The sequence below is a fragment of the Plasmodium gallinaceum genome (genome assembly GCF_900005855.1).
Source record: "Plasmodium gallinaceum strain 8A genome assembly, contig: PGAL8A_v1_65, whole genome shotgun sequence".
Classification (NCBI taxonomy): Eukaryota; Apicomplexa; class Aconoidasida; order Haemosporida; family Plasmodiidae; genus Plasmodium; species Plasmodium gallinaceum.
In genome coordinates, this window is record NW_021628225.1 from 435179 (window position 1) to 461552 (window position 26374).

At 19.5% G+C, this 26374-nt stretch overlaps 11 protein-coding genes across 11 annotated transcripts; 6 read left to right on the plus strand and 5 right to left on the minus strand.

The window, feature by feature from the left end:
* Positions 1-587: 587 nt before the first annotated feature.
* PGAL8A_00138900 (histone H3, putative) lies at positions 588-998 on the plus strand (the record flags this gene model as incomplete). Its single annotated transcript, XM_028674922.1, has 1 exon — positions 588-998. One exon carries the CDS (start codon positions 588-590, stop codon positions 996-998), a length of 411 nt encoding a protein of 136 aa, XP_028526505.1.
* Positions 999-1396: 398 nt separating this feature from the next.
* PGAL8A_00139000 (conserved protein, unknown function) lies at positions 1397-1923 on the minus strand (the record flags this gene model as incomplete). The annotated part of the gene is made up of 2 exons (XM_028674924.1): positions 1397-1667; positions 1823-1923. The coding sequence occupies 2 exons, from the start codon at positions 1921-1923 to the stop codon at positions 1397-1399; spliced, it is 372 nt and encodes a 123-aa protein (XP_028526506.1).
* Positions 1924-3867: 1944 nt separating this feature from the next.
* CDPK2 (calcium-dependent protein kinase 2, putative) lies at positions 3868-5807 on the plus strand (the record flags this gene model as incomplete). The annotated part of the gene is made up of 3 exons (XM_028674925.1): positions 3868-5128; positions 5330-5538; positions 5757-5807. The coding sequence occupies 3 exons, from the start codon at positions 3868-3870 to the stop codon at positions 5805-5807; spliced, it is 1521 nt and encodes a 506-aa protein (XP_028526507.1).
* Positions 5808-6734: 927 nt separating this feature from the next.
* PGAL8A_00139200 (conserved Plasmodium protein, unknown function) lies at positions 6735-7450 on the plus strand (the record flags this gene model as incomplete). Its single annotated transcript, XM_028674926.1, has 3 exons — positions 6735-6760; positions 6847-6975; positions 7351-7450. 3 exons carry the CDS (start codon positions 6735-6737, stop codon positions 7448-7450), a joined length of 255 nt encoding a protein of 84 aa, XP_028526508.1.
* Positions 7451-7632: 182 nt separating this feature from the next.
* On the plus strand, positions 7633-9642 carry PGAL8A_00139300 (transketolase, putative; the record flags this gene model as incomplete). Its single annotated transcript, XM_028674927.1, has 1 exon — positions 7633-9642. One exon carries the CDS (start codon positions 7633-7635, stop codon positions 9640-9642), a length of 2010 nt encoding a protein of 669 aa, XP_028526509.1.
* Positions 9643-10543: 901 nt separating this feature from the next.
* Positions 10544-14140, minus strand: SPT5 (transcription elongation factor SPT5, putative; the record flags this gene model as incomplete). Its single annotated transcript, XM_028674928.1, has 1 exon — positions 10544-14140. The coding sequence occupies one exon, from the start codon at positions 14138-14140 to the stop codon at positions 10544-10546; it is 3597 nt and encodes a 1198-aa protein (XP_028526510.1).
* A 1537-nt stretch (positions 14141-15677) lies between these two features.
* On the minus strand, positions 15678-16988 carry PGAL8A_00139500 (SNARE associated Golgi protein, putative; the record flags this gene model as incomplete). Its single annotated transcript, XM_028674929.1, has 3 exons — positions 15678-15814; positions 15970-16533; positions 16838-16988. The coding sequence occupies 3 exons, from the start codon at positions 16986-16988 to the stop codon at positions 15678-15680; spliced, it is 852 nt and encodes a 283-aa protein (XP_028526511.1).
* Positions 16989-18359: 1371 nt separating this feature from the next.
* On the minus strand, positions 18360-18611 carry SDH3 (succinate dehydrogenase subunit 3, putative; the record flags this gene model as incomplete). Its single annotated transcript, XM_028674930.1, has 1 exon — positions 18360-18611. The coding sequence occupies one exon, from the start codon at positions 18609-18611 to the stop codon at positions 18360-18362; it is 252 nt and encodes an 83-aa protein (XP_028526512.1).
* A 763-nt stretch (positions 18612-19374) lies between these two features.
* On the plus strand, positions 19375-20580 carry ApiAP2 (transcription factor with AP2 domain(s), putative; the record flags this gene model as incomplete). The annotated part of the gene is made up of 3 exons (XM_028674931.1): positions 19375-19570; positions 19767-20286; positions 20463-20580. The coding sequence occupies 3 exons, from the start codon at positions 19375-19377 to the stop codon at positions 20578-20580; spliced, it is 834 nt and encodes a 277-aa protein (XP_028526513.1).
* Positions 20581-21935: 1355 nt separating this feature from the next.
* Positions 21936-23134, plus strand: PGAL8A_00139800 (conserved Plasmodium protein, unknown function; the record flags this gene model as incomplete). The annotated part of the gene is made up of 3 exons (XM_028674932.1): positions 21936-21938; positions 22129-22637; positions 22804-23134. 3 exons carry the CDS (start codon positions 21936-21938, stop codon positions 23132-23134), a joined length of 843 nt encoding a protein of 280 aa, XP_028526514.1.
* A 260-nt stretch (positions 23135-23394) lies between these two features.
* Positions 23395-25893, minus strand: PGAL8A_00139900 (SWI/SNF-related matrix-associated actin-dependent, putative; the record flags this gene model as incomplete). The annotated part of the gene is made up of 1 exon (XM_028674933.1): positions 23395-25893. One exon carries the CDS (start codon positions 25891-25893, stop codon positions 23395-23397), a length of 2499 nt encoding a protein of 832 aa, XP_028526515.1.
* Positions 25894-26374: the final 481 nt, after the last annotated feature.

Consider the following 26374-nt stretch of genomic DNA (forward strand, 5'->3'; position numbering starts at 1 on the left):
TTAAGAAAATAATTCAAAATATATATATAATTACAATTAAATAAAGATACAAATGGTGAAAAAAATGCAAAAGATACAAAGAAGTGCATTAATTAATTAATAGTAAGTCATAAAAAAATATATATTTTTTTTTTTTTTATATGCACATAAGTTATTTTTGCAATTAAAATTGATAATTTTTATTTTATTTGTATATTTTTTTTTTTTTTATGCATGATCATAATTTTTTTTTTATGCAAACTCGTAGCTTTTTGCATTATAGTTAAGAAAAAAAAAAAAAAAAAAAAAATTTATTTATTAAAAATATTTTAATGAGAATTTGAAACATATAAAAAAAAAAAAAAAAGCACATACATGTTTAAATTAATATTTTATATCTAAAATTTATTTAAAAAACAAAATATTTTTCAAATTATTCTTATTGAAAATTAGTTAAACATATACATTATCACTATTGCAAGAAACATTTTTTTTTTTTATTATTCATTTACATAACTTAGTCGTATATATATAAAAATTTTTTTTTTTTTTTTTTTTAATTTAATAAAATACACACTATATTATACACCTTAAAATTATAAGTAAAAATGGCACGAACTAAACAAACAGCAAGAAAATCAACCGCTGGTAAGGCCCCAAGAAAGCAATTAGCATCAAAAGCCGCAAGAAAATCAGCTCCTATTTCTGCTGGTATTAAAAAGCCACACAGATATAGACCAGGAACTGTAGCATTAAGAGAAATTAGAAGATATCAAAAATCAACTGATTTATTAATTAGAAAATTACCATTTCAAAGACTAGTGAGAGAAATTGCTCAAGATTATAAAACTGATTTAAGATTTCAATCATCAGCAGTTATGGCACTCCAAGAAGCTGCAGAAGCATATTTAGTTGGGCTTTTTGAAGATACCAATTTATGTGCTATCCATGCTAAGAGAGTTACCATTATGCCAAAAGATATTCAATTAGCTAGACGTATTCGTGGGGAAAGATCATAAATTAATTAAAATATTCAGTAATATGAACTAATAAAAGTTTAATTATTGATATATTTTAATTGATAAATATATTGTATATGTTCCCTTTATTTTTTATTAGCATTCGTTTTATACATATTTATTTAGTGTTTCACATTAGACATAAATTTTTTTAAGGCTTCACTAGAAGCCATTAATAAAAACATGAATTAAAAATTTGATTATTTAAAAAAGTTTTTTATTCGTATATCAATTTTTTAAAATATATGTACACATGAAATAATTTAATTTGATAAAAAAAAAAATGTATAAAAGTTACATTTTAAGAAATGTTTCATGATATATATGATTTCTCAAATTATATTTTATAAAAATAAAAAATAAAAAATAAAAACAGAGCATAAATATAAATGCATCTTTTATAATTTTTTTAAAAGCTGATATTTTTTGAAATAATCTCTTACTGTATTTTTATAATACGGCTTTAAAGCCAAAGCAGTCAAAATATTTTCTGGATACTCAGTCCATATTTTGTATTTGAAGGATTCTTTATCTAAGATACTTGATAAATTTTTAAGTTCTTCAGTATTTTCAACTTTCAATATAACTTTATGCATATTATTTATATTTTCCGGTGATAAATACTCTTTTACTATATTGTCATCAATGTTTTCTGCTATTACTGCTACACTATAAAAACAAATATATATATATTATGGACTTTTATATTACATTTTTTTTAATGGTACATATAAAAAGAGAATAATAAAAACATGAAACTTATAACAAAAAACAATATTTGAACTATTTACATAATAATGAATAAAAATTTTTAAATATTTTACCATGCATGGCAAGCTTGAGCTATTATAGATCCTAATGGCCATTTTTTATCTAAAATTTCCTTATTTATTAAAATGTATTGAATAATTGTGTTTTCCTGCATTTTTATCTTTATAAAATTTTGAATTTAAGTTTTTTCTCCTTTTTTAATGAACTTTTTAAAGTTGAAAAGCCGTTTATTGTCTTCACGAATTTTCTGTTTTTTCTTTTTCCTTTTTTTTTATTTTTTTTTTTGCTAAATTATCAAAGAACAGTAAAAAGAAATGAATTTTATATATTCTTTTATCTCATATACATAGAAAAAGCGTTGAAATATATTTACATATTCTTTTATTATATAACATATTTCCGAAAAAAATAATACAGAATAATTTACAAATAAATCATTATTTTATACCTTTTAAAAATAAACTTTTTATAACAGAAATTACTATTTTTACCGTATTATAAGCCTACTTTCATTAGTTTTATTTTAAGAATTACGCAAATGAAAAAAGAATTTATTCGTAAAATTTAACAATTATATACTTATTGAGTTAAATGAAAAATAAATTACCTCTTATTCATGTATTATTTTTTATTTATTATCATTATATAATTTTTGTATTTACATAGTTTCTTTTTTTTTTTTTTTCTTTATATATATATTGTAAGAAATTTATATTTCTTTACACCATTTTTTCTTAAGACATTTAATAATGTTGCTACAAAAACATTTCAATATTTTGTATTTAAAATAATTTTTACTTTCTAATTTTAAGAAGATTTTAAATTTTATTTTAATGTACTTTCTGTTTAATGTATATTTTCTGTTGCGCTTAATTTATCTTTAAATACTTTTACTTTTTAGTATATCCAATGAAGATTTCAAAAGAAAGTAATTTTAATTTGTACTCTTTGTTATCATTTTAAGTTTTATTCATATTTACGTACATTTTATTACTATTTTTTTTTTTAATAATGATTTAACGTCGTAAAAAAAAGTTTACTGTATTAGAAACAAATGAAGATACCACAAAAAAGTTAGCACAATTGTAATTTTAAAACTAATATTACTATTAGCAGTTTTTTATAAAAAATGAAAAGATAAAAAAAATAATAATTTTTTCTTTTTTTTGTATTGAAATAAGTTATGTTTGTTGAATAAAACATTAGTATTAACAAAAAAATAAAATTAATTTTAAATAAAATATTTTGATATGTGAAATTTTTTATTTTAATTATTTATAATAAAAATTACAATCTTGTGAGTTTTTTTACTTTATTCGGAAACAATATTACTTTAAAAATAGTTTTCTAATAATGTATAAAAATATATGAAAATTAAATATATATTCCATAGTTTATCTTATTTTCATAAGTATCTAACTTCATTAAAAAGTAATATAGCATTTAATCATTAAATAATTTTTCTTTTATTTATCTTTACATAATTTTTTGAATAAAAACTATAAATTTTTTATATTTACCTTTTTTCCTTTTTGTGTGCAAAATTTTTTAGCATTTTTTTATAATAATATATGTAAGAACTAAATTTTTTTTTTTTATTTTTTACATAATAAAGTATTTTTTTTGTTTTTTAATATAAATTTTTTTTCATCCACTATAGTTAATTTTTTTTTATATTCTAAAAATTTTTCAGGAATATAATAAAAATTATTTTTTTAATATTATGTCACATTTTTAATATTTTTTTTCTTTTTTTTTTTTTAGCCCTATAATGCGTACAATAAAATTACATTTTACTTTTTTACATAATTAAAAAAAAGGTAAAATATATCTTATCTTTTTATTGAAATACATATATAATTAATTTTTTGGTAATTTAAAGTTTTATTCCAAATAAACAACATGAACAATTTATCATTCGAACTTTTTTTTTATAATAAAAGACTTTTATTAAAAGAAAAAAAAAAAACGGAAAGGCACAAATGAGTTCATTCAGTAAAAGACGACTCAAAAAATTATTAAATTAAAATAAAAATAATAAATTTAAAGATTTATTTATTTAAAAAAAAAAAAAAAAAAAAAAAAAAAAAAGAGTATTATGGGAAATTTAATATTGATAAATAAATTAAGAAAAAAATATAATTTTATAAAAAAGGAATCTAAGGAAAAAAATGAAATATTAGTTGAGGAAAATACTAATAATTTAAATAATAGTACAAGAGAAGGTTCAACATTTGAAAGAGAAAATTTTATATTATCTCATGCAGGAAAATTAGAAGATAAATATGTAATTGATAAAAAATTAGGACAAGGAACATATGGATGTGTTTATAAAGGGATAAACAAAACAACTAGACAATATTACGCAATTAAAGGGGAGAAAAAAGATAGATTAAAAAATATAAATAGATTTTTTCAAGAAATTGAAATAATGAAAAAATTAGATCACCCTAATATAGTAAAATTATATGAAACGTTTGAGGATGATAATTTTATATTTTTAGTAATGGAATTATGCTCAGGAAAAGAATTGTTCGATAGCATAATTGAACAAGGCTCTTTTACAGAAAAAAATGCAGCTACAATAATGAAACAAATTTTTTCTGCTATATTTTATTTGCATTCTCTAAATATAGTTCATCGTGATATAAAGCCAGAAAATTTCTTATTTCAAAGTGAAAGTAAAGATAGTTTATTAAAAATTATTGACTTTGGTTTAAGTAAAAAATTATATGAAGGAGAATTCACAACAACAAAAGCAGGAACTCCTTATTATGTTGCACCACAAGTATTAGAAGGAAAATATGATAAAAAATGTGATATATGGTCAAGTGGTATTATAATGTACACATTATTATGTGGGTATCCCCCTTTTTACGGAGATACAGATAATGAAGTTTTAAAAAAAGTTAAGCAAGGTGAATTTTGTTTTTATGAAAATGATTGGGGTAATATATCTTTAGATGCAAAAGATTTAATAACAAATTTATTAAAATATAATCCTGATGAAAGGTGCACTATTGAAGAAGCTTTAAATCATCCATGGATAACTCAAATGACAAAAAGTAAAAAAAATATTGCATTATCATCTAGTTTGTTAAATAATCTAAAAAATTTTAAAAAAGAAAATCAATTGAAAAAAGCAGCTTTAACTATTATTGCTCAACATTTATGTGATGTAGAAATTAATAATTTAAGAAATATTTTTATTGCTCTTGATGTCGATAATAGTGGTACCTTATCATCTCAAGAAATTCTAGATGGATTGAAAAAAATTGGATATCAGAAAATACCTCCTGATATTCATCAAATACTAAAAGATATTGATTCTAATGGATCAGGACAAATTCATTACACAGGTAAAAGATAAATAATCAGAACTCAAATTTTTATTTTTTTCATAAATATAGATTTTTACTATTATTTACTTTTTCTCTTTATTATATTGTTTTATTATATAATTTTACATTTTTTATTATATATTTGTTAGTTTTTAATGAAATATTTTTTATGTATAATATTTTTCTTTCATTTTTTTTTTTTTTTATTTTTGCTTTAAGACTTTCTGGCAGCTACAATAGATAAAAGAACCTATTTAAAAGAAGAAATTTGTTTAATTCCTTTTAAAGTGTTTGATATTGATGGAAATGGAAAAATAAGTATTGAGGAATTAAAGAAAATCTTTGGAAAAGCAGATGTTAAAAATTCATTAGGAGATAAAGCAATTGATTCCTTACTACAAGAAATTGATTTAAATGGAGATGGAGAAGTAAGAAAAAAAAAAAACACATACATATATATATATATATATATATATATATATATATATATATATATATATATATATATATATGTTATTATCACATTTGTTATATATAAGTACTTTTTCCATTTTATAAATTTTTTCAAAGGTATTCAATATTAAATTTGTTTTGTTTCTTTCTTTTTTTTTTTTTTTTTTTTTTTTTTTTTTTTTTTTTTTTGTAGATCGATTTCAACGAATTTATGTTAATGATGAAGAAAAAAAACAGAGCTTAATTTTTTTATTTTTATTTTAATATTTTCACTGAATAACATTTCTTTTATACCAATTTTAATCTATTATTAAAATTAACTTGGCATATTTATTAATAATTTTTTGAAGTTTTTAAATGAATGAAGATTTATATATCTTTTTAATGAAGAGTATGAACGTAAAACATCTTAGTAATCTGTCATAATTTTTTTTATGTATTTTATTAATTTTTTTTTTTTTTTATATTAATATTTGGACTTATATTGTTGTAAAAAAATTTATACTTTTTTAATTTGCTTATATGTTTTTTTTTTCTTGTTAATGCTTAATTGTTAAAACTAAAACATTTCTTGCTTATGATATTTAATGTTTATCTTTTTGTTTTGAAAAAATATAAAACTTATTTTAATCATTTTGAATATTTACATTACAAAAAATATATAAACATTTTACACATATTTAACAAAATTTTATACAAGCAATGCATCATAAATGTGCGTTGCTAAATTTAAATGCTTCAAGAAAAAAAAAAAAAGAAGAAATATTTATTATAGATTAGAACTTATTCAGAATATATATATCTTTTTTTTACTATATAAAAGATAGTATTAAAGGAAAAAATTATTAAAAGATTAACTAAATTTCGGCTATTAAAAAATAGGTAATCATTGAGCCTCATTATATGTATATATATATATATATATATATATACGCATGAGCATTAGAAGTATCATACAAAATTTATTTTTTTTTTTTGAAGCTATTTTTATTTTAAATTAAATATTTTTATTTTTATTTAAAACTAAATATATGTAAAACCATACAATATATATATATATGTATACAAAAAGAAAAAAAAAAAATAAATTAAATTGAACACTTCATGATTTATTGAGCATCCATAAAACAAAGTTTTATTAAAGGAGTCAGCATTTCAGAGAACTTCCACAATGGGAGAATATAATATAGTTACTCAGTAATGTTATTTAAAAAAATTATATGAATATATATATTATATATATATATATATATATATTTTTTCTTATTCTTTTTTCAATCCAGTATAATAGAAATCTATTGTTCAACAGAAAAATACAGTAATATTTTATATAAGTGTTTATCTAGTGATGAATCACTAAAGCAAAATCAAATGTTTAAACATGCAAATATATACGGAAACAAAATAAAAATGTAATAATATTTAATTAATGTATATATACATTTATTATATATAGTATGTACTTATAAAAACCATGTTTTAATTAATTCATTACATTATCTTTTAATATTTTGTATATTAATTTTTTTATATTATTATTTTTTCCAGTTTTACTAGGCATATACACTTTTTCTCTTTTTTATATATTTCAAAAAAATAAAAAAAAAATGTATAAATTATTATGAAAATTTTATAACTTTTTTTTTTTTTTTTTTTTAATAAATGTGTAAAAATACTATATATAAATAATTCTATTATACATAGCAAACAATTACAACCTATAATAAAAAAAAAAAAAAAAAAAAACATAAATAATATATTTTAATATATAAAATTTTTTTTTTTAGAGAATTGCAGAGTAATACATATGAAGATTTAAGATATAAAGCAAAAAACATATATGATTATTTGCATTTTTTTTTTAAAACTGTTGAAGCATTTGCTTAATATATATTTGTACCTTAATATTAGTATATTTATTATTTCATTTTATTTAAATTAGGATTTTTTTCATAAATTATTATTTTTCAGTTATAATTATTTCTCCTAAAAAAATTAAAATATATTTTTTGTTTACATCAAATCTTATATATTTATTAAGATAATAAAAAAATTATAGTTTAATCAATATGGACAAAGATATAGATATAAAATGTATCAATGAAATTCGTATGCTATCGGCTGAAATGCCATTACAAGCGAATAGTGGACATCAAGGAGCCCCAATCGGCTGTGCGCCAATAGCTCATGTTTTATGGGCTTATGTTATGAATTATTATAATGAAGATACAAAATGGATAAATAGAGATAGATTTGTTTTATCTAATGGTCACGCTAGCGCATTGCTATACACAATGTTATATTTAACTGAACAAGGTTTAACTATAGAAGACTTAAAAAATTTTCGACAATTAGGAAGTTTAACTCCTGGTCATCCAGAGAATCATATTACCAAAGGTGTAGAAGTGACTACAGGACCATTAGGTCAAGGAGCTTCTAATGCAGTTGGGATGGCAATTGCTGCTCATAATTTAGCAGACAAATATAATACAAAGGAACATAAAATTTTTGATAATTATATTTATTGTATATGTGGAGATGGATGTATGCAAGAAGGAGTATTTTGTGAAGCCGCATCTTTAGCTGGTCATTTAGGATTAGGAAGATTAATTCTTTTATATGATGATAATAAAATTACCATTGATGGTGAAACAAGTTTGTCCTTTACAGAAGATATTGAAAAGAAATTTGAAGCCTTAAATTGGGAAGTTCGAAGAGTGGAAGATGGAAATACAGATTTTAAAAAAATATTGACTGAAATTGAAGAATCCAAAAAAAATTTAAAACAACCCTCACTAATAATAGTCAAAACAACTTGTGGTTTCGGAACTAAAGTTCAAGGAACTTGCAAATCTCATGGTTTAGCATTAAAGGAAGAAGATTTAAAAACCTCGAAAAATTTTTTTGGTTTAGATCCTGAAAAAAAATTTCATATTACTGATGAAGTAAAGAATTTTTACAAAAATGTAATAGAAAAGAAAAAAGAACATTATATGAAATGGAGAAAAATGTTCGAAGATTTTACTTTACAATTTCCTGAAGTAGGACAAGAAATTTTGAGAAGATTCCAAAATGATTTGCCTTATAATTGGAAAGATGTATTGCCAAGGTATACACCTACTGATGCCCCATGTGCAACAAGAAATTTATCAGGTGTCGTTTTAAATTGTTTAAATAAAATATTACCTGAATTAATAGGAGGAAGTGCTGATTTAACAGAATCTAATTGTACAGCATTAAAAGAAGAAAAAGATATTACCAGAAATTTTCACGGAAATAAATATATAAGATATGGAGTAAGGGAACATGGAATGGTTGCTATAACAAATGGAATTTATTCCTATGGAGGTTTTCAGCCATTCTGTGGTACTTTTCTCAACTTTTATACATATGCGTTTGGTGCTTTAAGGTTAGCAGCTTTATCTAATCATCATATTTTATGCATAGCTACACACGATTCCATTGAATTAGGGGAAGATGGTCCAACACATCAACCAATTGAAGTATTATCATTACTCAGATCAACACCAAATTTAAATATAATTAGACCAGCAGATGGAAATGAAGTATCAGGAGCTTATTTGTGCCATTTTACAAATCCGCATACACCAACAGTTATTGCATTATGTAGAAATAAGGTTCCACATTTAAGAAACACATCAGTAGAAAATGTTTTAAAAGGAGCATATATTTTGGAAGATTTTGATGATTCAAAGGGGCAGAAAGTTATTTTAAGTGGATGTGGATCTGAACTACACTTATGCTTTGATGCCAAAAATATTTTAAAAAATGAACACAATTTAAATGTTCGAATTGTTAGCTTCCCATCATGGACATTATTTAAAAAGCAAACAGAAGAATATCAAAATTCTATTATGATGCATCTTAATCCTGATGTAGTAAGATTTTACATTGAACCTGCTTCTACTTACGGATTTGATACATATTTTAATGTTTACATAGGTATTAATCAATTTGGATATTCAGCACCCAAAAACAAAATATGGGAGCATTTTGGTATCACACCAAATCATATTGTTCAAAAAATATTGAATTTTTTAAAAAATAAATTGAAGTAAATTACTACATAAAAGAATATTAATACATGTAAATATTCTAGACGGATGAGTTGCAAAATTATTAAAACAAAAATTTTTGTAACTATGTAAAAAAAAAAAAAAAATTGAATAATTATTTTAATAAATTTATTATTAATAAAAAAAACAAAAACGAAATACATTTGAGTAATATATAGTATAATATCTACTGTAAATTATATGTAAAAATAATGTATGTACAAAATGTAATACATTTAAAACATATTTTTTTAAATAATTTTTATTTTTTATATTGAATTTTCTTTTCCTTCCTTTTTCTTTTTTTTTTTTTTTTTTTTTTTATAATGTAATAAATAGTACTTAAATAATTTTCGAAGCTTTTAATATATCATATGTTATTGTAATAATTTTACATTTTAAACAACTTAATATTAACCATTTTTATAATATCACTTTCACTAATATGATAATCATTTGTATCCTCTTCACATTAAAAATTTTAATTTTTTTAACATTTATATATTTTAAAATTTTATTATTTCATTTTTTCAAATATTTTATAAAAGTTTAGAAGTTTTAACATTTCCTTTTACAGTTATATATATTCAAATGAACATTCATGGTTATATGACATAAAAAATAAATAGAAATAAGAATTTTTAGAGATATATTTTTATCTATTTAAGAAATGCGGTTAATAAATGTATATATATATATATATATTTTCACATAAAAACTAATTTCATTTTTAGTTTAGTAAAACTTTTTTGATAATAATTTTTGTTCACTTATTTGTGCAAATAATTTTATTAATGCAATTATAAATTACTTATTCTTAAAAACAATTTCAATATTCTGTAAATGTATGAAACTTTAATTTTATATTTATTTGTCTAATCCTATATGGATAATTTAAGCGAAATTATGAAAAATATTTCTTATACAAAAACATATTTTCTAGATGAGATGTTATATTTCCATGTATTGTATTAACCTGAACTTCCTTATTATGAATATCTATTACTAACCCTTCTATTGTTTTTCCGTTATCCAGAATTATGACTTGATCATTTTTTTTCTCTGGCTTTAAAGGAACAACTGCATCTGAAACTATACTAAAAGATGTTTTTTCTGTTTGAATTTTTAAAATAACATAAGAGTTCTTTTTTGTTATACTCATAATTCTTCCAATTTCATTAAAAAATTGTCCTGGTGTAATAACCTTTACCATCACTCCTTCAATTAACCATATAGGATCTTTTTGATTATTATCATTATCATCTATTATGCTATGTTGTTTGCTAGTGTCTTCTTTTTTCTCGATATCTTGTGCATTTTTTTGCTTTTTTTTTTCATCTTCTTGTTTTAAATCCTTTTTAATTTCTTTTTTAATTTCCTCATCAAAATTACAAACATAATTCTTATCTTCTTCATATTTTAAATTATATTCTTTACTCATATGATCTTTTTTTTTATTATAATTTTTACTTTCTTCATTTTTATTTTTTTTATAACGATCTTCCTCATTCCTTTTATAAAATTTCTTCGAATTGCCACTATGTTTATTATAATTATTATCATAATTTTTATTATATGATGTATGATTATCTTCCTTAATATATGTGTTTTCATTTTTATTAGATATAGTTGAGTTTACATTATGTTTATCATTTTCATAATTCCAATCTTCTACATAATTCTGATTATTTTTATTTTTATTAGTTTCATAGTTTTTTTTTTTTTTTTCATTATCATAATTAATATCTTTTTCTTTATATTTGTTATAACTTGAATACTTTTCTTCATATTTTACATTAAAATCACCCCTTCTTTTATCTGAATTTCTTTTTTGATATTCACTGTAATAAGAATCATACATTTTTTTTTCTGACCTTTGGTTTTTTTCCATTTTTTCTAGACCTTTTTGAGAATCAATTATGTTTTCATTTCCATTAAATTTTTCATCAAATATGTTTTGATCTTTGTAAGCATCAGCAATAGCACATTCTATTCTCTTTTGCCTTACAGTTTTAGGTTTTATTTTTAAAAGTAAAGTAAACTCGTCTTTTTCTGCATCAATAACATCCCCCAACAATCCCTTATAAACTCCCGTTAATATCTTGACTGTTTTTCCAATAAATGATTGGAAGTTATTTTTTTTAAAAAAATTATTATTTCTAAATAAATTATTATGTGTTATTACTTTTTTTTTCTCATTTTTATTGCCTGATAAAATACAATTTTCACAATCTACAACAACAAAACCATTATCCTCAATCTTTCTATTTATTTTTGCAAAAATTTTATTTTTCCATATATAATTAACCACAGCTACTTTGTTTTTATGAATTCCCCTAATTATTTGTATAGTATCTTTAGCTTGAATAACATTGTTATTCTCATCTTTACATACCTGTCCTATAGCTGACCTTTTAGATGTTATGGCACCTATAGTAGTATGTAATATCTTATTATTATTCGTTAATACACGAATATGCTTATTCTTATCTATATAGGTTAAAACTCCTATTTGTCTATCACTCAATTCAATTAAATCTCCTATTGAAAATCCATTTAGTGTATTTACTCCACCTAATCCTTCACTATTGTTAGTAGACAAAGCTAAATCTTGTATAGATGATCTCAATTCTGTGTTTAATGAAGGTGAAAATATAAGTGCAACATTTTCTTTATAATCTAATAAAGATATTAATCCACTTTTTCCTTTATGTATTCCATTTATTACTGTTACATTATCTCCTTCGTTAAAATACTTTGTAACATCAGAAGGTAAAAATTTAAATTCTTTTGCTAAATTATCCGGATTTACTGTTAGCACATTTTCATTAACACTTGTTATTGTTCCTATTAAATTATATAACTCTCCTTTCAATATTTTTACTCTTTCATTTTTTTTAAATAAATGTAAAGAATTTTTATTTATAAAAGATTTACTAAGATGTAAATTTATATCTTCTTCATTGGTATTATTCTTATTAAAATCTCTTATTTCTGTTAATGTTATGTTAGCATTCTCACTAATTAAATATTTTATATTCATTTTCTTTAATAAATATCCATTTTCTTCAAATATATTATTTTGATACTTGATAGTTCTAGGATATGGACCATGTTCAATAACACCTCCTATTTGTTCAATTTCTTCTCTATCAAAAAATTTTTTTAGAGGTCTTTCTTTTTTTTTTTTTCTCCTAAATTGTAAAGCTTCATCTAATATATCATTCTTTTCGTTTATAATATTTTCATTATGAGATTTCGACAAAATTGCATTTCTGTTTATGTCTAATTTATCATTCAAATAATAAGAATCATTTTTATTATTTTCATCTAATGTTGAACTCACTCTATTTACGGAAGACATATTATTGTAGTTATCCTTTTTAAAATTATTATATTTATCATACGATATTCTTGGTATTAATCGGACTATTGCATATATTCCTTTTTCATGCACTTCAAAAATTTGACCTATATCGTTCATATAAACTCCTCTTTTTATTCTTACATATTCATTTACTTTTGGTATAATTACCTTAGAATGACACATAGCAAATATAGAAGTTAATTCTTGAACAGGAACAATTGATATTTCATTTAAATTAATAAATTTGAATCCTAATAAGAATTTTTTTAACATATATAAACTGTCCGCTTCTATATATATATAACCTTTTAAATTATCGGAAACGTATATTCCTTTAATATTATAATCATTATCTTTTTGTTTCATATACTTATAATAAATACCAATTGCTAAATTTCTTTCTATATTATTCTTAAATAGTTTTATTAACCACATTTTGGGACTATCAAAAGTACTTAAACATTCTCCTTCATCAAAATATTCTTCACCTGACATTTCTTCATCTGTTAATGTTTCTCCATCAGTTAATGTATCCTCTTTTATTTCCTTTTCATTTTCATATCTTTGTGATAATTTATTTATCGCTTGAGCTAAATGATTAGTTCCACTTTTTAAACGAGTTTCATACATTTTTTTCTTTTCTAATTTCTTTGCCTCTTCAAATTCATCAATATAGGAACTGGCATAATCCTCTTCTTCTTCATCATCTCCCACTTGAGCTTCAGTATCTAAAAATGTAGATATATATTTATTTTTTGTTAATCTCCTTTTTTTTTGCCCATGTTTTTTTATTTTTCGACTTTCTCTATATTCTATATCTTCTTCATCTTCTTGAGCTTCAGTATCTATGTACGATGATTTATACTTGTCTTTTTTCTTTCTTTTTTTTAATAACATATCTTTTGCACTCTCGTTTTCTTCATCCTCTTCATCTTCTATTTGATCATTATCCTTCATTTGTTCATGTATTTTTATATCTTCTTCTATATTTTTTTTCTCTTCCTTTTCCTCAATTTCTGTTTCTATTTCTTTCAATTTCACTTTTTCCTTTTCATTCTCTTCTTCATTCATTACTTTTACTTCATTATCTCCTTCATTGACTATTTCGTTTTGTATTATTTTATTTTCTTCCATTATTATTTATTTTATCTTTTTTTTTTTTTTTTTTTTTTTTTAACTTGAGATAATTTTTTTTTTTTTTTTTTTTTTATAATTTAAAATAATTTAAATTTTAATAAATACTTTTATTCATTTGTCAAATATTCCCATATATACTAATTACATTTTAATTTTTAATTTCATTATATAAAATTGTATAATAGTGAAGTAATAAATTTTGCATATTTTGTTTCAAAAAACAAAAATATTTTTTTAAAAAAACATTATTAAGTTTTATAAGCAAATAAAAAAAAATAATTTAAATTTATAATTTCAATTAACTGCAATTAAAATATAAAAAAAACAAATTTTAACTATATGAAGTATATATGAAAAAATAATGGTATTTATTAAGCAAATAATACAATAATTTAAAAAAAAAAGTTATACACAGATTTATATTAAAATTTCATTTCACACCAAAAAAGTCTTTGATTCGGAAAGCCTTTGTGTTATATTTCATTATATTTTTATTTCTTTTTTTTTTTTTTTTTTTTTGACTCAATTATGTTTCTTTTAAAGAAATTTTTATTTAATAAGTTTTAAATACATTTTATTTATTTTCAAATTACATAATAATTTATACTTTAAAATTATATATTTATTAAAATATAAAAAATAAGTCCATAAAAATTAAATCTATCTAAAAATTTTAACATAAGAAATGTAATTTTTACCTTTTGCTAATATTTTTTTTTTTTTTGAATATACTGAAAAGTGTTTTTTTTTTTTTTTTTTTTTTTTTTTTTTATTGGTAATCTTATAAAATTATTAAATGAAATTCGATTAGTTAATAATTCAAGATTATAAAAATAAATATTTATTATTGAAATATAATTAGTTTACTAGAAGTCAGCTGAATAAAAATAGAAAACTGGATGTTGAAGGATATAAGAAAAATAAAATAGTAAATTAAAAAGTGTATATTTGTAATGAAAACAATTAAATATACCTAATGAAAAAGCAATATTGTGTTGAATACGGAAAAAAAAATTAGGTATGTAGAAAATAAATAATTTTAAATTATTCTATCCTTAAATCTTTAAAATAGCATAAAATATTTACCTTTTAATTTTCTGTAAGTTTTATTAATAATTTATATAGCATGTAAAAATTTTATTTTTTATTTTTAGTTTTAAAATTATAATTAAATTTTATTGTAGAAAAAAAATTTTTCTATCGAATAACAAAAAAAAATTTATGTATAAAACCACTAATAAAAGATATATTTAAAAAAATGTAAAAATTAACAAAATAATTTAATTATTCAATAATATATTCTAAAAAGGACAAAAAAAGATATATATTAATATAAATGAATGAAAATATTGCTTAACTTGTAAGAACAAATGATAAAAAAATATATAAGGGTACAATTAAAAAAATTAAAAAAAGTGTATAATTTTAAATTATAAAATAATATATAACTCTGTATTTCATTTTATTAAATTATTAAGAATAATAATATTTTATTATTTCTTAAGATTTTTTTTAAATTCATTAATTATTTAAGTTAAAGACTTATCTCTTTATATTTATTTCTTATTAATTTTTGAAAAAATAATAACAATATTATAAATATTAATGGCACATAAAATTGCTGTTTCATATCTACTGATGACAACCTATTTATAGCTTGTCCTACAGAAACTAAAAATAAAAATATACATAAAAAGAATGATAGAAATAATAATAATAATTATTATAACATCATAAATAGCAACTATGTGCTTAAACAATAGTAATCCTGAGAAAAAAAAATATAAAATGAAAAATGCATTTTTTTATTTATTTTATTAAAATACCTAATATCACAGTATTAGGTAAAAGGCCAAAATAAGTAGCTAAAAGAAAAGGAAGGAGAGGAAGTGATAAAGATGCCCCAAGTATGTTAATTAAAGCATTTGGAAATATTGGAGTTAATCTTAATATTGCTATATAAAAAAATAAATCGAATTTATTTTTTACTCTTTTTTTGATTTGTACATTAAACTTTATAAGGGATTTCTTAAAGAAATGTTCTATAACTGTCTTCCCGTAATACTTAAAAATTACATAAGCAATTAAAGGTGAAATTGTCGATAAAATAGAACAATAAAAAATAGAAAATAAATAATTGTAAAAAGCTCCAATTAATATGGTTATAATACTAGCTGTTCCAGTTATCCACCATAAAAATAATGGAAATGATTGATAAAAAATATAAAATAATGACAACAATATTAATAAAACAAAACCATGCTCATTCTTATATAAAATTAAAGAATCATATAATATCTTTACCTTCTCTTTATTGCTTAAATATTTTAAATCTTTAAAGCTTTTAGGAATTAAAATTTTTAATCTATTTTTACTTTCTACATTTAAGCCTGCAATTTAATTTGAAAAAATGTAAGTGAACTAAAATATAAATGTTTATACGATATTTTACATTACATTATTTTCGTTTTTTTAATAATAAAAATTTATATTATACAAAAAATATTTATTTTAATTTATTAATGCAAATATATACTACACATATGTACATCATCTTTTAGTACAAGCAAAAATGAATAAAAATAAAGTAAAAAAAAAAAAATAATAAATAAAAAATAAAAAAAAACCTAGCATATAGTTAATATAAATTTCCTAATACTAATGAATTATCATGTACTTGTCTATTTCTTTTACCTGGCATTAAATAAATGTACAAACCAATTACTAAAATAAAAAAAAAGAAAATTACTGAAAGATAAAAAAGATGAAGTTTAACCTTTTTATTTTTTTTTTTTGAAATTGATATGCTTTCATATTTTGTAAATTTTTTTTTTTCTTTTTTCATTTTCACTTTTTATAATTAAAAATACAGCTTAATATATTAAAATTATACTTTGTTCTATTAAATTCCAAATTAATATTTCAACTAATAAATTATTTCCCTTGTTTAACATATAATTGTTATTTTTACTTACAATTTTTTTTCTTATTCACAAAATTTCTTTTAAAATCTTTTTTATATACATATATATTGTCACTATTTTTCAAAAAAAAAAAAATAAATTAAACAAAAATGAAAAATGTAATTTAAATTTTTATTTACAAATTTCACACTTTTAATAATTCAAAAGTTTCAAAAAATTTTCTTATTTTTTTATATGCATTTCAAAAAAAAAAAAAAAAAAAAAAAAAAAAAGCTTTGAATAATTCAATGCTGAAAATTTTTTTCATATTAAATTGAATATATGAAGAATATTGTGAATAAATTAAAAATTTAAAATATGTATCAAAAGAATATATATATATTTTTTTTTATAGAAATATAAGTATTTTTCAATTTCCCTTTTTTAAATTAACATACAAATGTATATTTGTATTTAAGAAGTAGAGTTACGAAAAAACACATGCTAAAAGTTACATATTTTATTATAAAAACTGTGATATAATTTTTTTTTTCTTTTTTTAATATTTTTATATTATTAACTCATTCAAGAGTTATTAAAAAATTATTTTTTCATATATATTTTTCTTTTTTTATAAAAATGAATAAATAAGAATAAAACGATAAATTATATATTATTAATTTCTAACTTGTATATTTCTAATTGGAAATTATATTTTTGCTCTTCTTTCACATTTTAAAAAAAAATTACAACCATAAAATATTTATATTACTTTCATTTTCTCTATAATAATGAATAATTTTATAAAATTAATAATTGTATTTTAAAAAACAAATAAAAATTAAGTTTTGTTAATATTATTTTAACTCTATAATTTAATGATAGCCATATTAAAAAAAAGGTGTATGAACAGATGAAAGTACACAAACTACTTTCAAATCAGAAAATAAAAAAAAATTATGGGGATTCCTATTATTAATTTAAATATTAATAATTTTGGTATATGCATATATATATATACTTTTGTAAGAATATTTTAAGTTTATTAAAAAGGTATCTAATATGAAAAATTGAAATAAAAGAAAAATTTATATTTGCATTATGTTACTATTTTTAAAATTTGTAAAGATAAATAATCATATTCCTTTTTATTTTTTTTTTCTTTGCAAATTAAAATATTTCAAAATAGACGTATCCTGTAAAAATAAATTTACATTTTTAATTAAAATCATATTTACATAACTCTCTTCTGATACGAGAATTATTCAATATATATATATCAATTTTCTTTATTAAAAAATATAGACTATTTATTAATCACTTTTTTCTTCTGAATCTCTTACAAAATAATCAAAAATTGAAAAAATTTTATTAAATATATAATGATAATTTGTCCCAATACAAATGCCTACTACAAGACCAATTACTAAACCAGTAGAAAATCCCCAAATAGTTTTTTTGGCTTCCTTTTCTATTTCATCCAGCTCTTTTGATGCGAAATAATGACTTAAAGATGCTCCACCTAAAAATAATGCTGGTAAATAAAATGCATTTTTCCTTACCATCTTTTTAGGGATATTTTTATTTTTTTTTGTTTTCGTCAAAATTCTATAACAAATTTTTTATATATATTTATATCAATTTCCTATTTTTAATTTTCTCTTTTTTTTATACATTTAAATGTTTATAGATCTTAACAATTATATTTTTGAATCGTACTTTAAAAATATGCTAATACTAAAAAAAGCAACTTCATTTCATTATTATTATAATAAAAACACTTAATATATAGTTATATGTTTTCATTAATGTTACAATTAAAAAAATTATATCTATAATTAAAATGAAATATTTAATTTAAAATCCCTCTAAAAAAAACTATAAATTAAATAGATTTCAATGATTTCTTCTTTCAAATATTCGAAAGACTTCAATAAAAATTATTTTTTTCTTATAAATGGAATAATTTATTCATTTAAAGTTTAACAAATTTTGTCTTCATAAATAATGAATAAGTAAAATAATTTATAAAATAAAATATTAAAATAAAATACAGTATAATAATAATGTAATTGAATATGAATATTCTCAATGTAATTTTTATTTATTTATTTTTTTTCAACATTACATTTATTTTTTTGTTCTAATTTATTTTGTTTAAAAAAAAAAAAAAAAAATTAAATGTAAATTATAATAATAAATTAAATAAATATAAAAAAGTAAAATTTGTATTTTTAAAAATTTTTTTTGGAAATGAGATTTATTTAAAGATAGAATAACGATGCTATTATTTTAGTAAATCATTTTTTTTAATTTTTTTTTTATAAAATGCTTAATTCATTGTTATTGAATGAAAAATATCTAAATAAAAGCTCATGCAAAAATATGTATTTCAATAATCAAAAAATTTTATATAAATATTTCTCAAATTACTTATCATGTAAAATTCAACCTAAATCAATCAGCCTAATATTTTCTATTGATAAAAAATGCTTTGGAGTAAAAAGAGTTGTTCAAAAAAGAAGTAATATTCATTTTATTTTTATTTACAATACGTTTAATATTTATACCATTAAAAATATTTCTCTATGTACAACAATATGATATTATTTAAAATATATTTCTTTTAAAATTTAAATTAAAATTGAGGACAAAAATATAAGTATATAAATATATATATATATATATATATATATATATTTTTTTTTATTTTTTCTTAGAATATATGTTAAAATTGATACAACCGCACCAAGAAAAATTTGATATACAAAAATATAGAAATTATATAGAAAAAGAAAAATTAAGTGAAAAAATTAATATAAATAATATAAATATTGATAATGAAAAAGAAGTTGAGTTATACGAAAATTATTTATTAAATTACAAATATAATAAAAGGGAAGTTGAAAAGAATGCTACTCTTCCTTTATCTTTATTATCCTCTTCCTTTATAAGAAGAACTATTTATTCAAACAGAGAAGATGTTCTAAAAAGTTTAAAAAATATTAACTGGAAAAAGTACTGTTGTAATGTTAAAGGAGTAAGATGGCATGCTAGTGGAGCATGGCGTGTCTTGTTTTGTAAAAGAAATTATCAGCACAATTTTTTTGTTAAATGTGATTGCTATTTTCGTGTGAGCATTTATGGTTTCGAAAAAAGTAAAGAATTGGCTGTTCTTTATAGAAAAAGGCTTGAATATGAATATCTTTTACTCATGAAAAGATGGAAAGAAATTGAAATGTAAGAAAAAAAAAAAAATTGGAATAAAATAATTTTACTTTTTCATAGATTATTTTTTGTGTAAAAATAAGTCCTCTATATTTTGTTAATATTAAAATAAATGCACAAGTATTTACGTATTTACAATTTAATAATTTATTTTTATTTTATTTTTTCTTTTTTTTTTTTTTGTATAGAGAAAATGCTAAAAAAAGAAAAATGAAAAAAGAATCTGAAAAAAATAATGAAAGTTTTGAAGACGAAAATGATATTGGGAAAATTGATAATGAATATTACAATGATGAAAATTCATAACATTAGACTGTAAACCATTAAATTCATACACATAATTTAAATGTATAACAAAAAATATACAAACAAAATTTTAAAAAAAAAATTTTTACCTTTTGCTACATTGATTATGATTCTTTACTATTATTCTATTTTTTATTATAAATTTTACTCTTTATTTTATTTTTAATTCAATTTATATATTTATTTTATTTTATTTTTTTCTATTTTTTTTTTTTTTTTTTTTGTTACTCTAAGAATTTAACTACTCATAGACAATATTTTTATGTGTGAAACTTGATTTTCTAATTTTTTAATTCAAGATTTTCAAAAATTAAATAAAATAATATTTATATCATAATTTTCTTATATTTTATATTATTGAATAATTTTAAATTTTATTTAAAACTAGAAAAAATTTATTTTTTTTTTTCCCATATGTATGAAAAAAATGTATTTTCATTTATATATATATAATAGAAAAAAAAATCTAAAATATTTATATTAAAAAATAATTCCCCTTTTTTTGCTTTATTTTTACGTAAAATATGTTTAAGTTAACTTTAAAGATAATAAACTAATATTATTATTTTTTCTTTAAATAAAAAACTTGAAATATTCTAATAAACTATTATTTATAATAAATATTTGAAGTATTATAGTATTTCTTTGTGTTATACTTATTTTTTTTTTTTCCTCTTTTTTGTAATTAACACTTCAAACCTATAATTAAAATGAAATTATAATTTTTTGAAAATTATTTATATAAATGTAACAAAAATATATTATATTTTTGCACTTTTAATTTTCTGACATTGTAAAACAAATGAATTAATTTTTATGATACATTAAAATAAAATATAATTTAATATAATATTAAATAATATACTGTAAAATAATAAAAAAAATAAAAACTTCATAAATAATTTGTGAAATGAAATACATAATTTAAAATAAAAATGAAATTTTAGAGAAAAGAAAGAAAAAAAAAAAAAAAAATAATGCTCCTAGCAATTACAAATAATTTTTATCGATTCTTCAAATGTTCTTGTGTAAAGGAAAGATTAATTTTTCTTTTTAAAAAAAATTATTTAACAAATAGCATTTTTTTATTAAATAGTAAGCTTAATATAATTATAATAATTTTATATATATAATTCCTTTAATTATTTTATTATTTCATATATTTCATATCCTTTTTACTAGTATTTTCTTTTTTTTCTTAATGTTTAAATGCAAAAGAAAAAAAAAAAAAAAAAAAAATAATTTACAAAATATTTTATTACAAAAAAAAATTAATTTTTAAGAAATTTATATAGCGAATAAGATTTATTTCAAATAAAATAATCTTCATGTTTTGTTAAATATATCTATAAATTATGGTAAAATAAAGAATGCAAAAAAAAAAAAAAAGAATATTACAATTAACTTTTTTTATATATATAATAAAATCAAAAGAAAAATAATTTAATATAACTTTTTTAATGTACACATATATGAAGATGAATTGTATGCATAATTTTTCTTAATAATTAAATACATATTTTAATATTTATCTTTTATTTCTTTTAGTTGAGATTAAATAATGTGAGATTTTTTTTTAAAAGCAAAGTTAGATTCAGTGGTGGTAAACAACATCCTAAATGGGTTGTAAAAGATAAAGAAAAATACAACGTCTTTACGTATGATAATTCATATTATGGAGAAAATTTCAGATATAATAACTTTATATTACATATAAGATCATACAAATATTATATTAATTACATTGTAGAAAATATTTACAAAACTCTGAAATGTTGTTGTAGATTTTGCTTTAATCCAATAAAAAATTTTATTTTAAAACATAACCCTGACATTCGTTATCAATTAATAGCCCTTTTGGCCTTTTTGGGAACCACTTCTATTATAACTACATATCATAATAACATTTACCAAAACATTATAGATGTAACAAATATGCTAGAGCTAGGAGTAGTAGATGATATGAAAGAAAATAATTTTTTTGATACACATAGCGAATTGCAAAATAAAAATATTGATGATTATAGTCAAGATCATGAAAGACTTACAGATTTATGGTAAATTCTTATACAAAAAATGTACATATATACATATTAAATTTTCTTAAAGATTTACTCTTAAACGTAAATGTTATATTGAGATTTTTATCTATCATTAATGTATATTTAATTTACTTTTGTGTTTAACTACACTAATATTTTTATGTTTATTATTATTTATCAGGGAAAAGGCATTGAAAGATGCAACACAGAAAAATAGTTTTAATCAATTATGTCAATATTTAATCATAAAAGATGATGAATCAATAGTCAACTTTAAACCAAAACATATATGGAGATATAATATGATACCTTATGGGGAAAATAATCCTGACACCAAAACATTTGCAATTCCATCATCTGAAAAACCATTTAGATCATTTGCTTTAAATTTTACGTACAATAATTTATCTGGAAATTGGGGAGATTATGTTGACAGAAGAGATAATAAAGGATCTTTACTTAGACCATCAAGATATATGTTTACAGATGTATTAATACCCGCAACCAAATAAAATTAAAAAAATACTTAAATTATTTACTTTTTTTTATAATAAAAAAATTTTAACTAAAAAATATAATTTTTAATCAGTTTATTTAATGAAATTAAAAAAAAAAAAAAAAAAAAAAAAAAAAAGTATAATCAATAAATAATATTTAAATATTTTAAAAATATATTATGAAAAATAAAAATTTTATTTTTATTTTAAAAAAAAAAATAATGTATAATTTTTTTTAAAAGTTTTATATTTTAATACTCTTAAATTTTTACATTTTATGGAATAATATTATTAGAATTACAGAAATTTTCTTTCTGATATAATTCCATTGGTGTCCCCATATTATAGAATGAATTAAAATTATTTTCAGGAGATACTTCATTAGGTGGAACATTTACATATTGAGAATATGCACCCATTTGGTTATATGAATTAAAGTTATCTTGTTCATTATTTTGTATATTATTTTGAAAATTCATATTTTTTGTTAATTTGTCGTAAACGATTGGGGTAATCATAAAACTGGAATTAGGCATATTATTTGCATAATTCATTTCACTACCATAATCTTGATTTGAACTATTAAAAGGTTCTGTATAATTCATGTTTTTATTAGGGGAATAATAATATGCATTATTTATTTCTTGTTGGCCATTACAAGCATAATTCATATATCCTTTGTGAGGATCTATTTTTTCTGTTCTTAAAAACATTTTTTGTTTTTTATTTGTATCCGTATTCATATTTTTCATTTTTCTTTTATATTCTAAATTCATAGAATTTAAAACAGATTTAAGAACATCATCAAAATTTTTGTTTTTAATTAATAAATACTTTGAAATACCCCTGTGAACCCATGGGAGCTTATAATAGTTATCATCATTAATATTAGCTGCTTGTTCATATATATAATTATTATCATTTATATTTTCATAATCTACAGAAAATTTGCTATTCATTATATAATCAATAAATTCACAAGGATTTTCATAAAAATGTTTATAATGTAATCTTAAACTATTTTTATGTTTAATTTTACATAAAATATTTATAATCTTTTCATCCATATCATCTATTTCCTTTTGGATTCCATTTATTTTTTCGAATATGGATATTCCCATGGCAGCTATGTTTGTATTTTTTTTATTTTCATCAAAATATTCACACCTATCTTTATTATAAACTTTTTCTTCATTTTTTATTAAATTTACTTTTTTACTTTCTTTATCTTCCATCTTATTATGTCTATTTTCAAAGTATTCATTTAAACACTTTTCATTATTTTCCTCTTTCTCAACCTCTTCACCCTTTATATTTTTCTCTTCTTTTTCTCCTTTTTCCACATTTCCATTATCCCTGTCTATTAAATTATTATTATTTTTAATTCTTACTAATACATCTTTATTCTCACTTTCTTGATTTTCTTCCAAGACAATATTTTCATTTGTAATTTTCTTATAATCTATTTGACTTTTTTCTACCGAAGAAAACTCGTTTTTTTGTTTTTTATATTCACCTAATTTATCACTATAATTATTATTATTATGATTTTTATTGTTATATTCATAAACAGTATCTCCATTTAATGTATTATTAGTTGTGATATCTTCCTTATCAGTATTTTTTAAAAATTCTAATAAATTAGTTAAGTGATGAGAATTAAGAAGGAATTTTTTAAATTTTCCATCCTCAAAAGAAACGTAAGGTTCAAAAGTATCAATAACTATATCATATATACTTTCCGATTCTTCGGTGTTTTCTAAATCAATAGTATGTTCTAGAACTATTGGTTTCTGAATAGAAATATGTTTCTTCAAAAGTTTAGGTAATTCGGAAAATTCATATTCGTCTACCTCTAATATCTCTCTTAATACTTCATCTGTTTTCATATTACATGAATCAATTAAATCTTTTTCTAAACTATATTCATAAATGCACCTTATTATTTCTGGCAATGTTTCTTCAGAGGATTTCATAAATTTCTTTAATTGAGGTGAAAGTTCAAAAAAAGGAACTTTTTGATCTAAAAAAAGAAATATCTTAATTGTTTCGTTTTTTTTTTCATTAATTATTCGAGTAAAAGTTAACTTATCACAATCGTAATAACTTTTATTTTTTTTATCATATATAATTGTTTCTTTATCTCTTATAACCATTATAGTAGAAAAAAAGGAAGTGAATTTCATAACATTTGTATTGTAATAATCAATATGTTCATTATTTTCTGACATATCATCAATTTCACTATATGAATTTTCACTATCCATTTCCTTTGCTGCTATACATTTTTTTTCTAAATCATCTGAATTGCGTTCATTATAAGATTTTTTGGAAAATAATTTTTCTTTATCACATGAATCATCATTTTCATCTGAGTTTAATATATAACCATGAATATTAAAAGTAAATGATGATGGAGTAACATATTTATAGATATTTACTGAATCTTCATATTTTATATCAGAAGGATAATTTATTTCTTTTTCCCCATCTTTAAAAATGGTATATATATGAATCCTCAATTTGCGCCTTACTTTCTCAGACTTTAAATTAGACGAATGAGCTTCGTTTATGTAGTAATTGCTCATATCAATGCACCTGTTTATTTCATTTTCATATTTCATTAATGTTTGAATTAAATAGTAATTTTTTTCATCTACTTCCTTAATTGACTTTGTTAAAGCTGTCAAATACAAATTTTTTATTACATTTTCTTTTTCAGCACAATTATCAACAAACATAATACTTGAATCAAAATGATCTCTGGGTTCCATATATTATAAAATGATCATTTAATATTTATAATTCTATCATTTAACTTTAATTTTAACTTAGGTTATTTTCTTAAGTATTTAAAATATAAAATTTTAAGTTTCTCTTAATTTTAAAATAAGAAGAAAAAAAAAATTTTCTAATATTAATATTTAAAATATTATAAATTTAATTATAAAAAAAAATAATTTAATAACCTTATGTTTCTTTTAAAACGCTCTTAGATATAATAAAAAAAAAAATATTTTAATTATATATATATATAAATAAAAATATAAGCATATAAATAGATAGAAAAATATTATTAAATAATAATTTTTTTATTTCAAAATTAATAAAAGTAAAAAAAAAAAATGAATATTAAAGTACATGCTCATTGAAAAAATATATATTTTATCTACAAATGTCCTTGAATAAAGAAAAAAGAAAAAATTATATAAAATAAATTTTTAAATATAAAAAAAAAAAAAATTTACTTTTTTA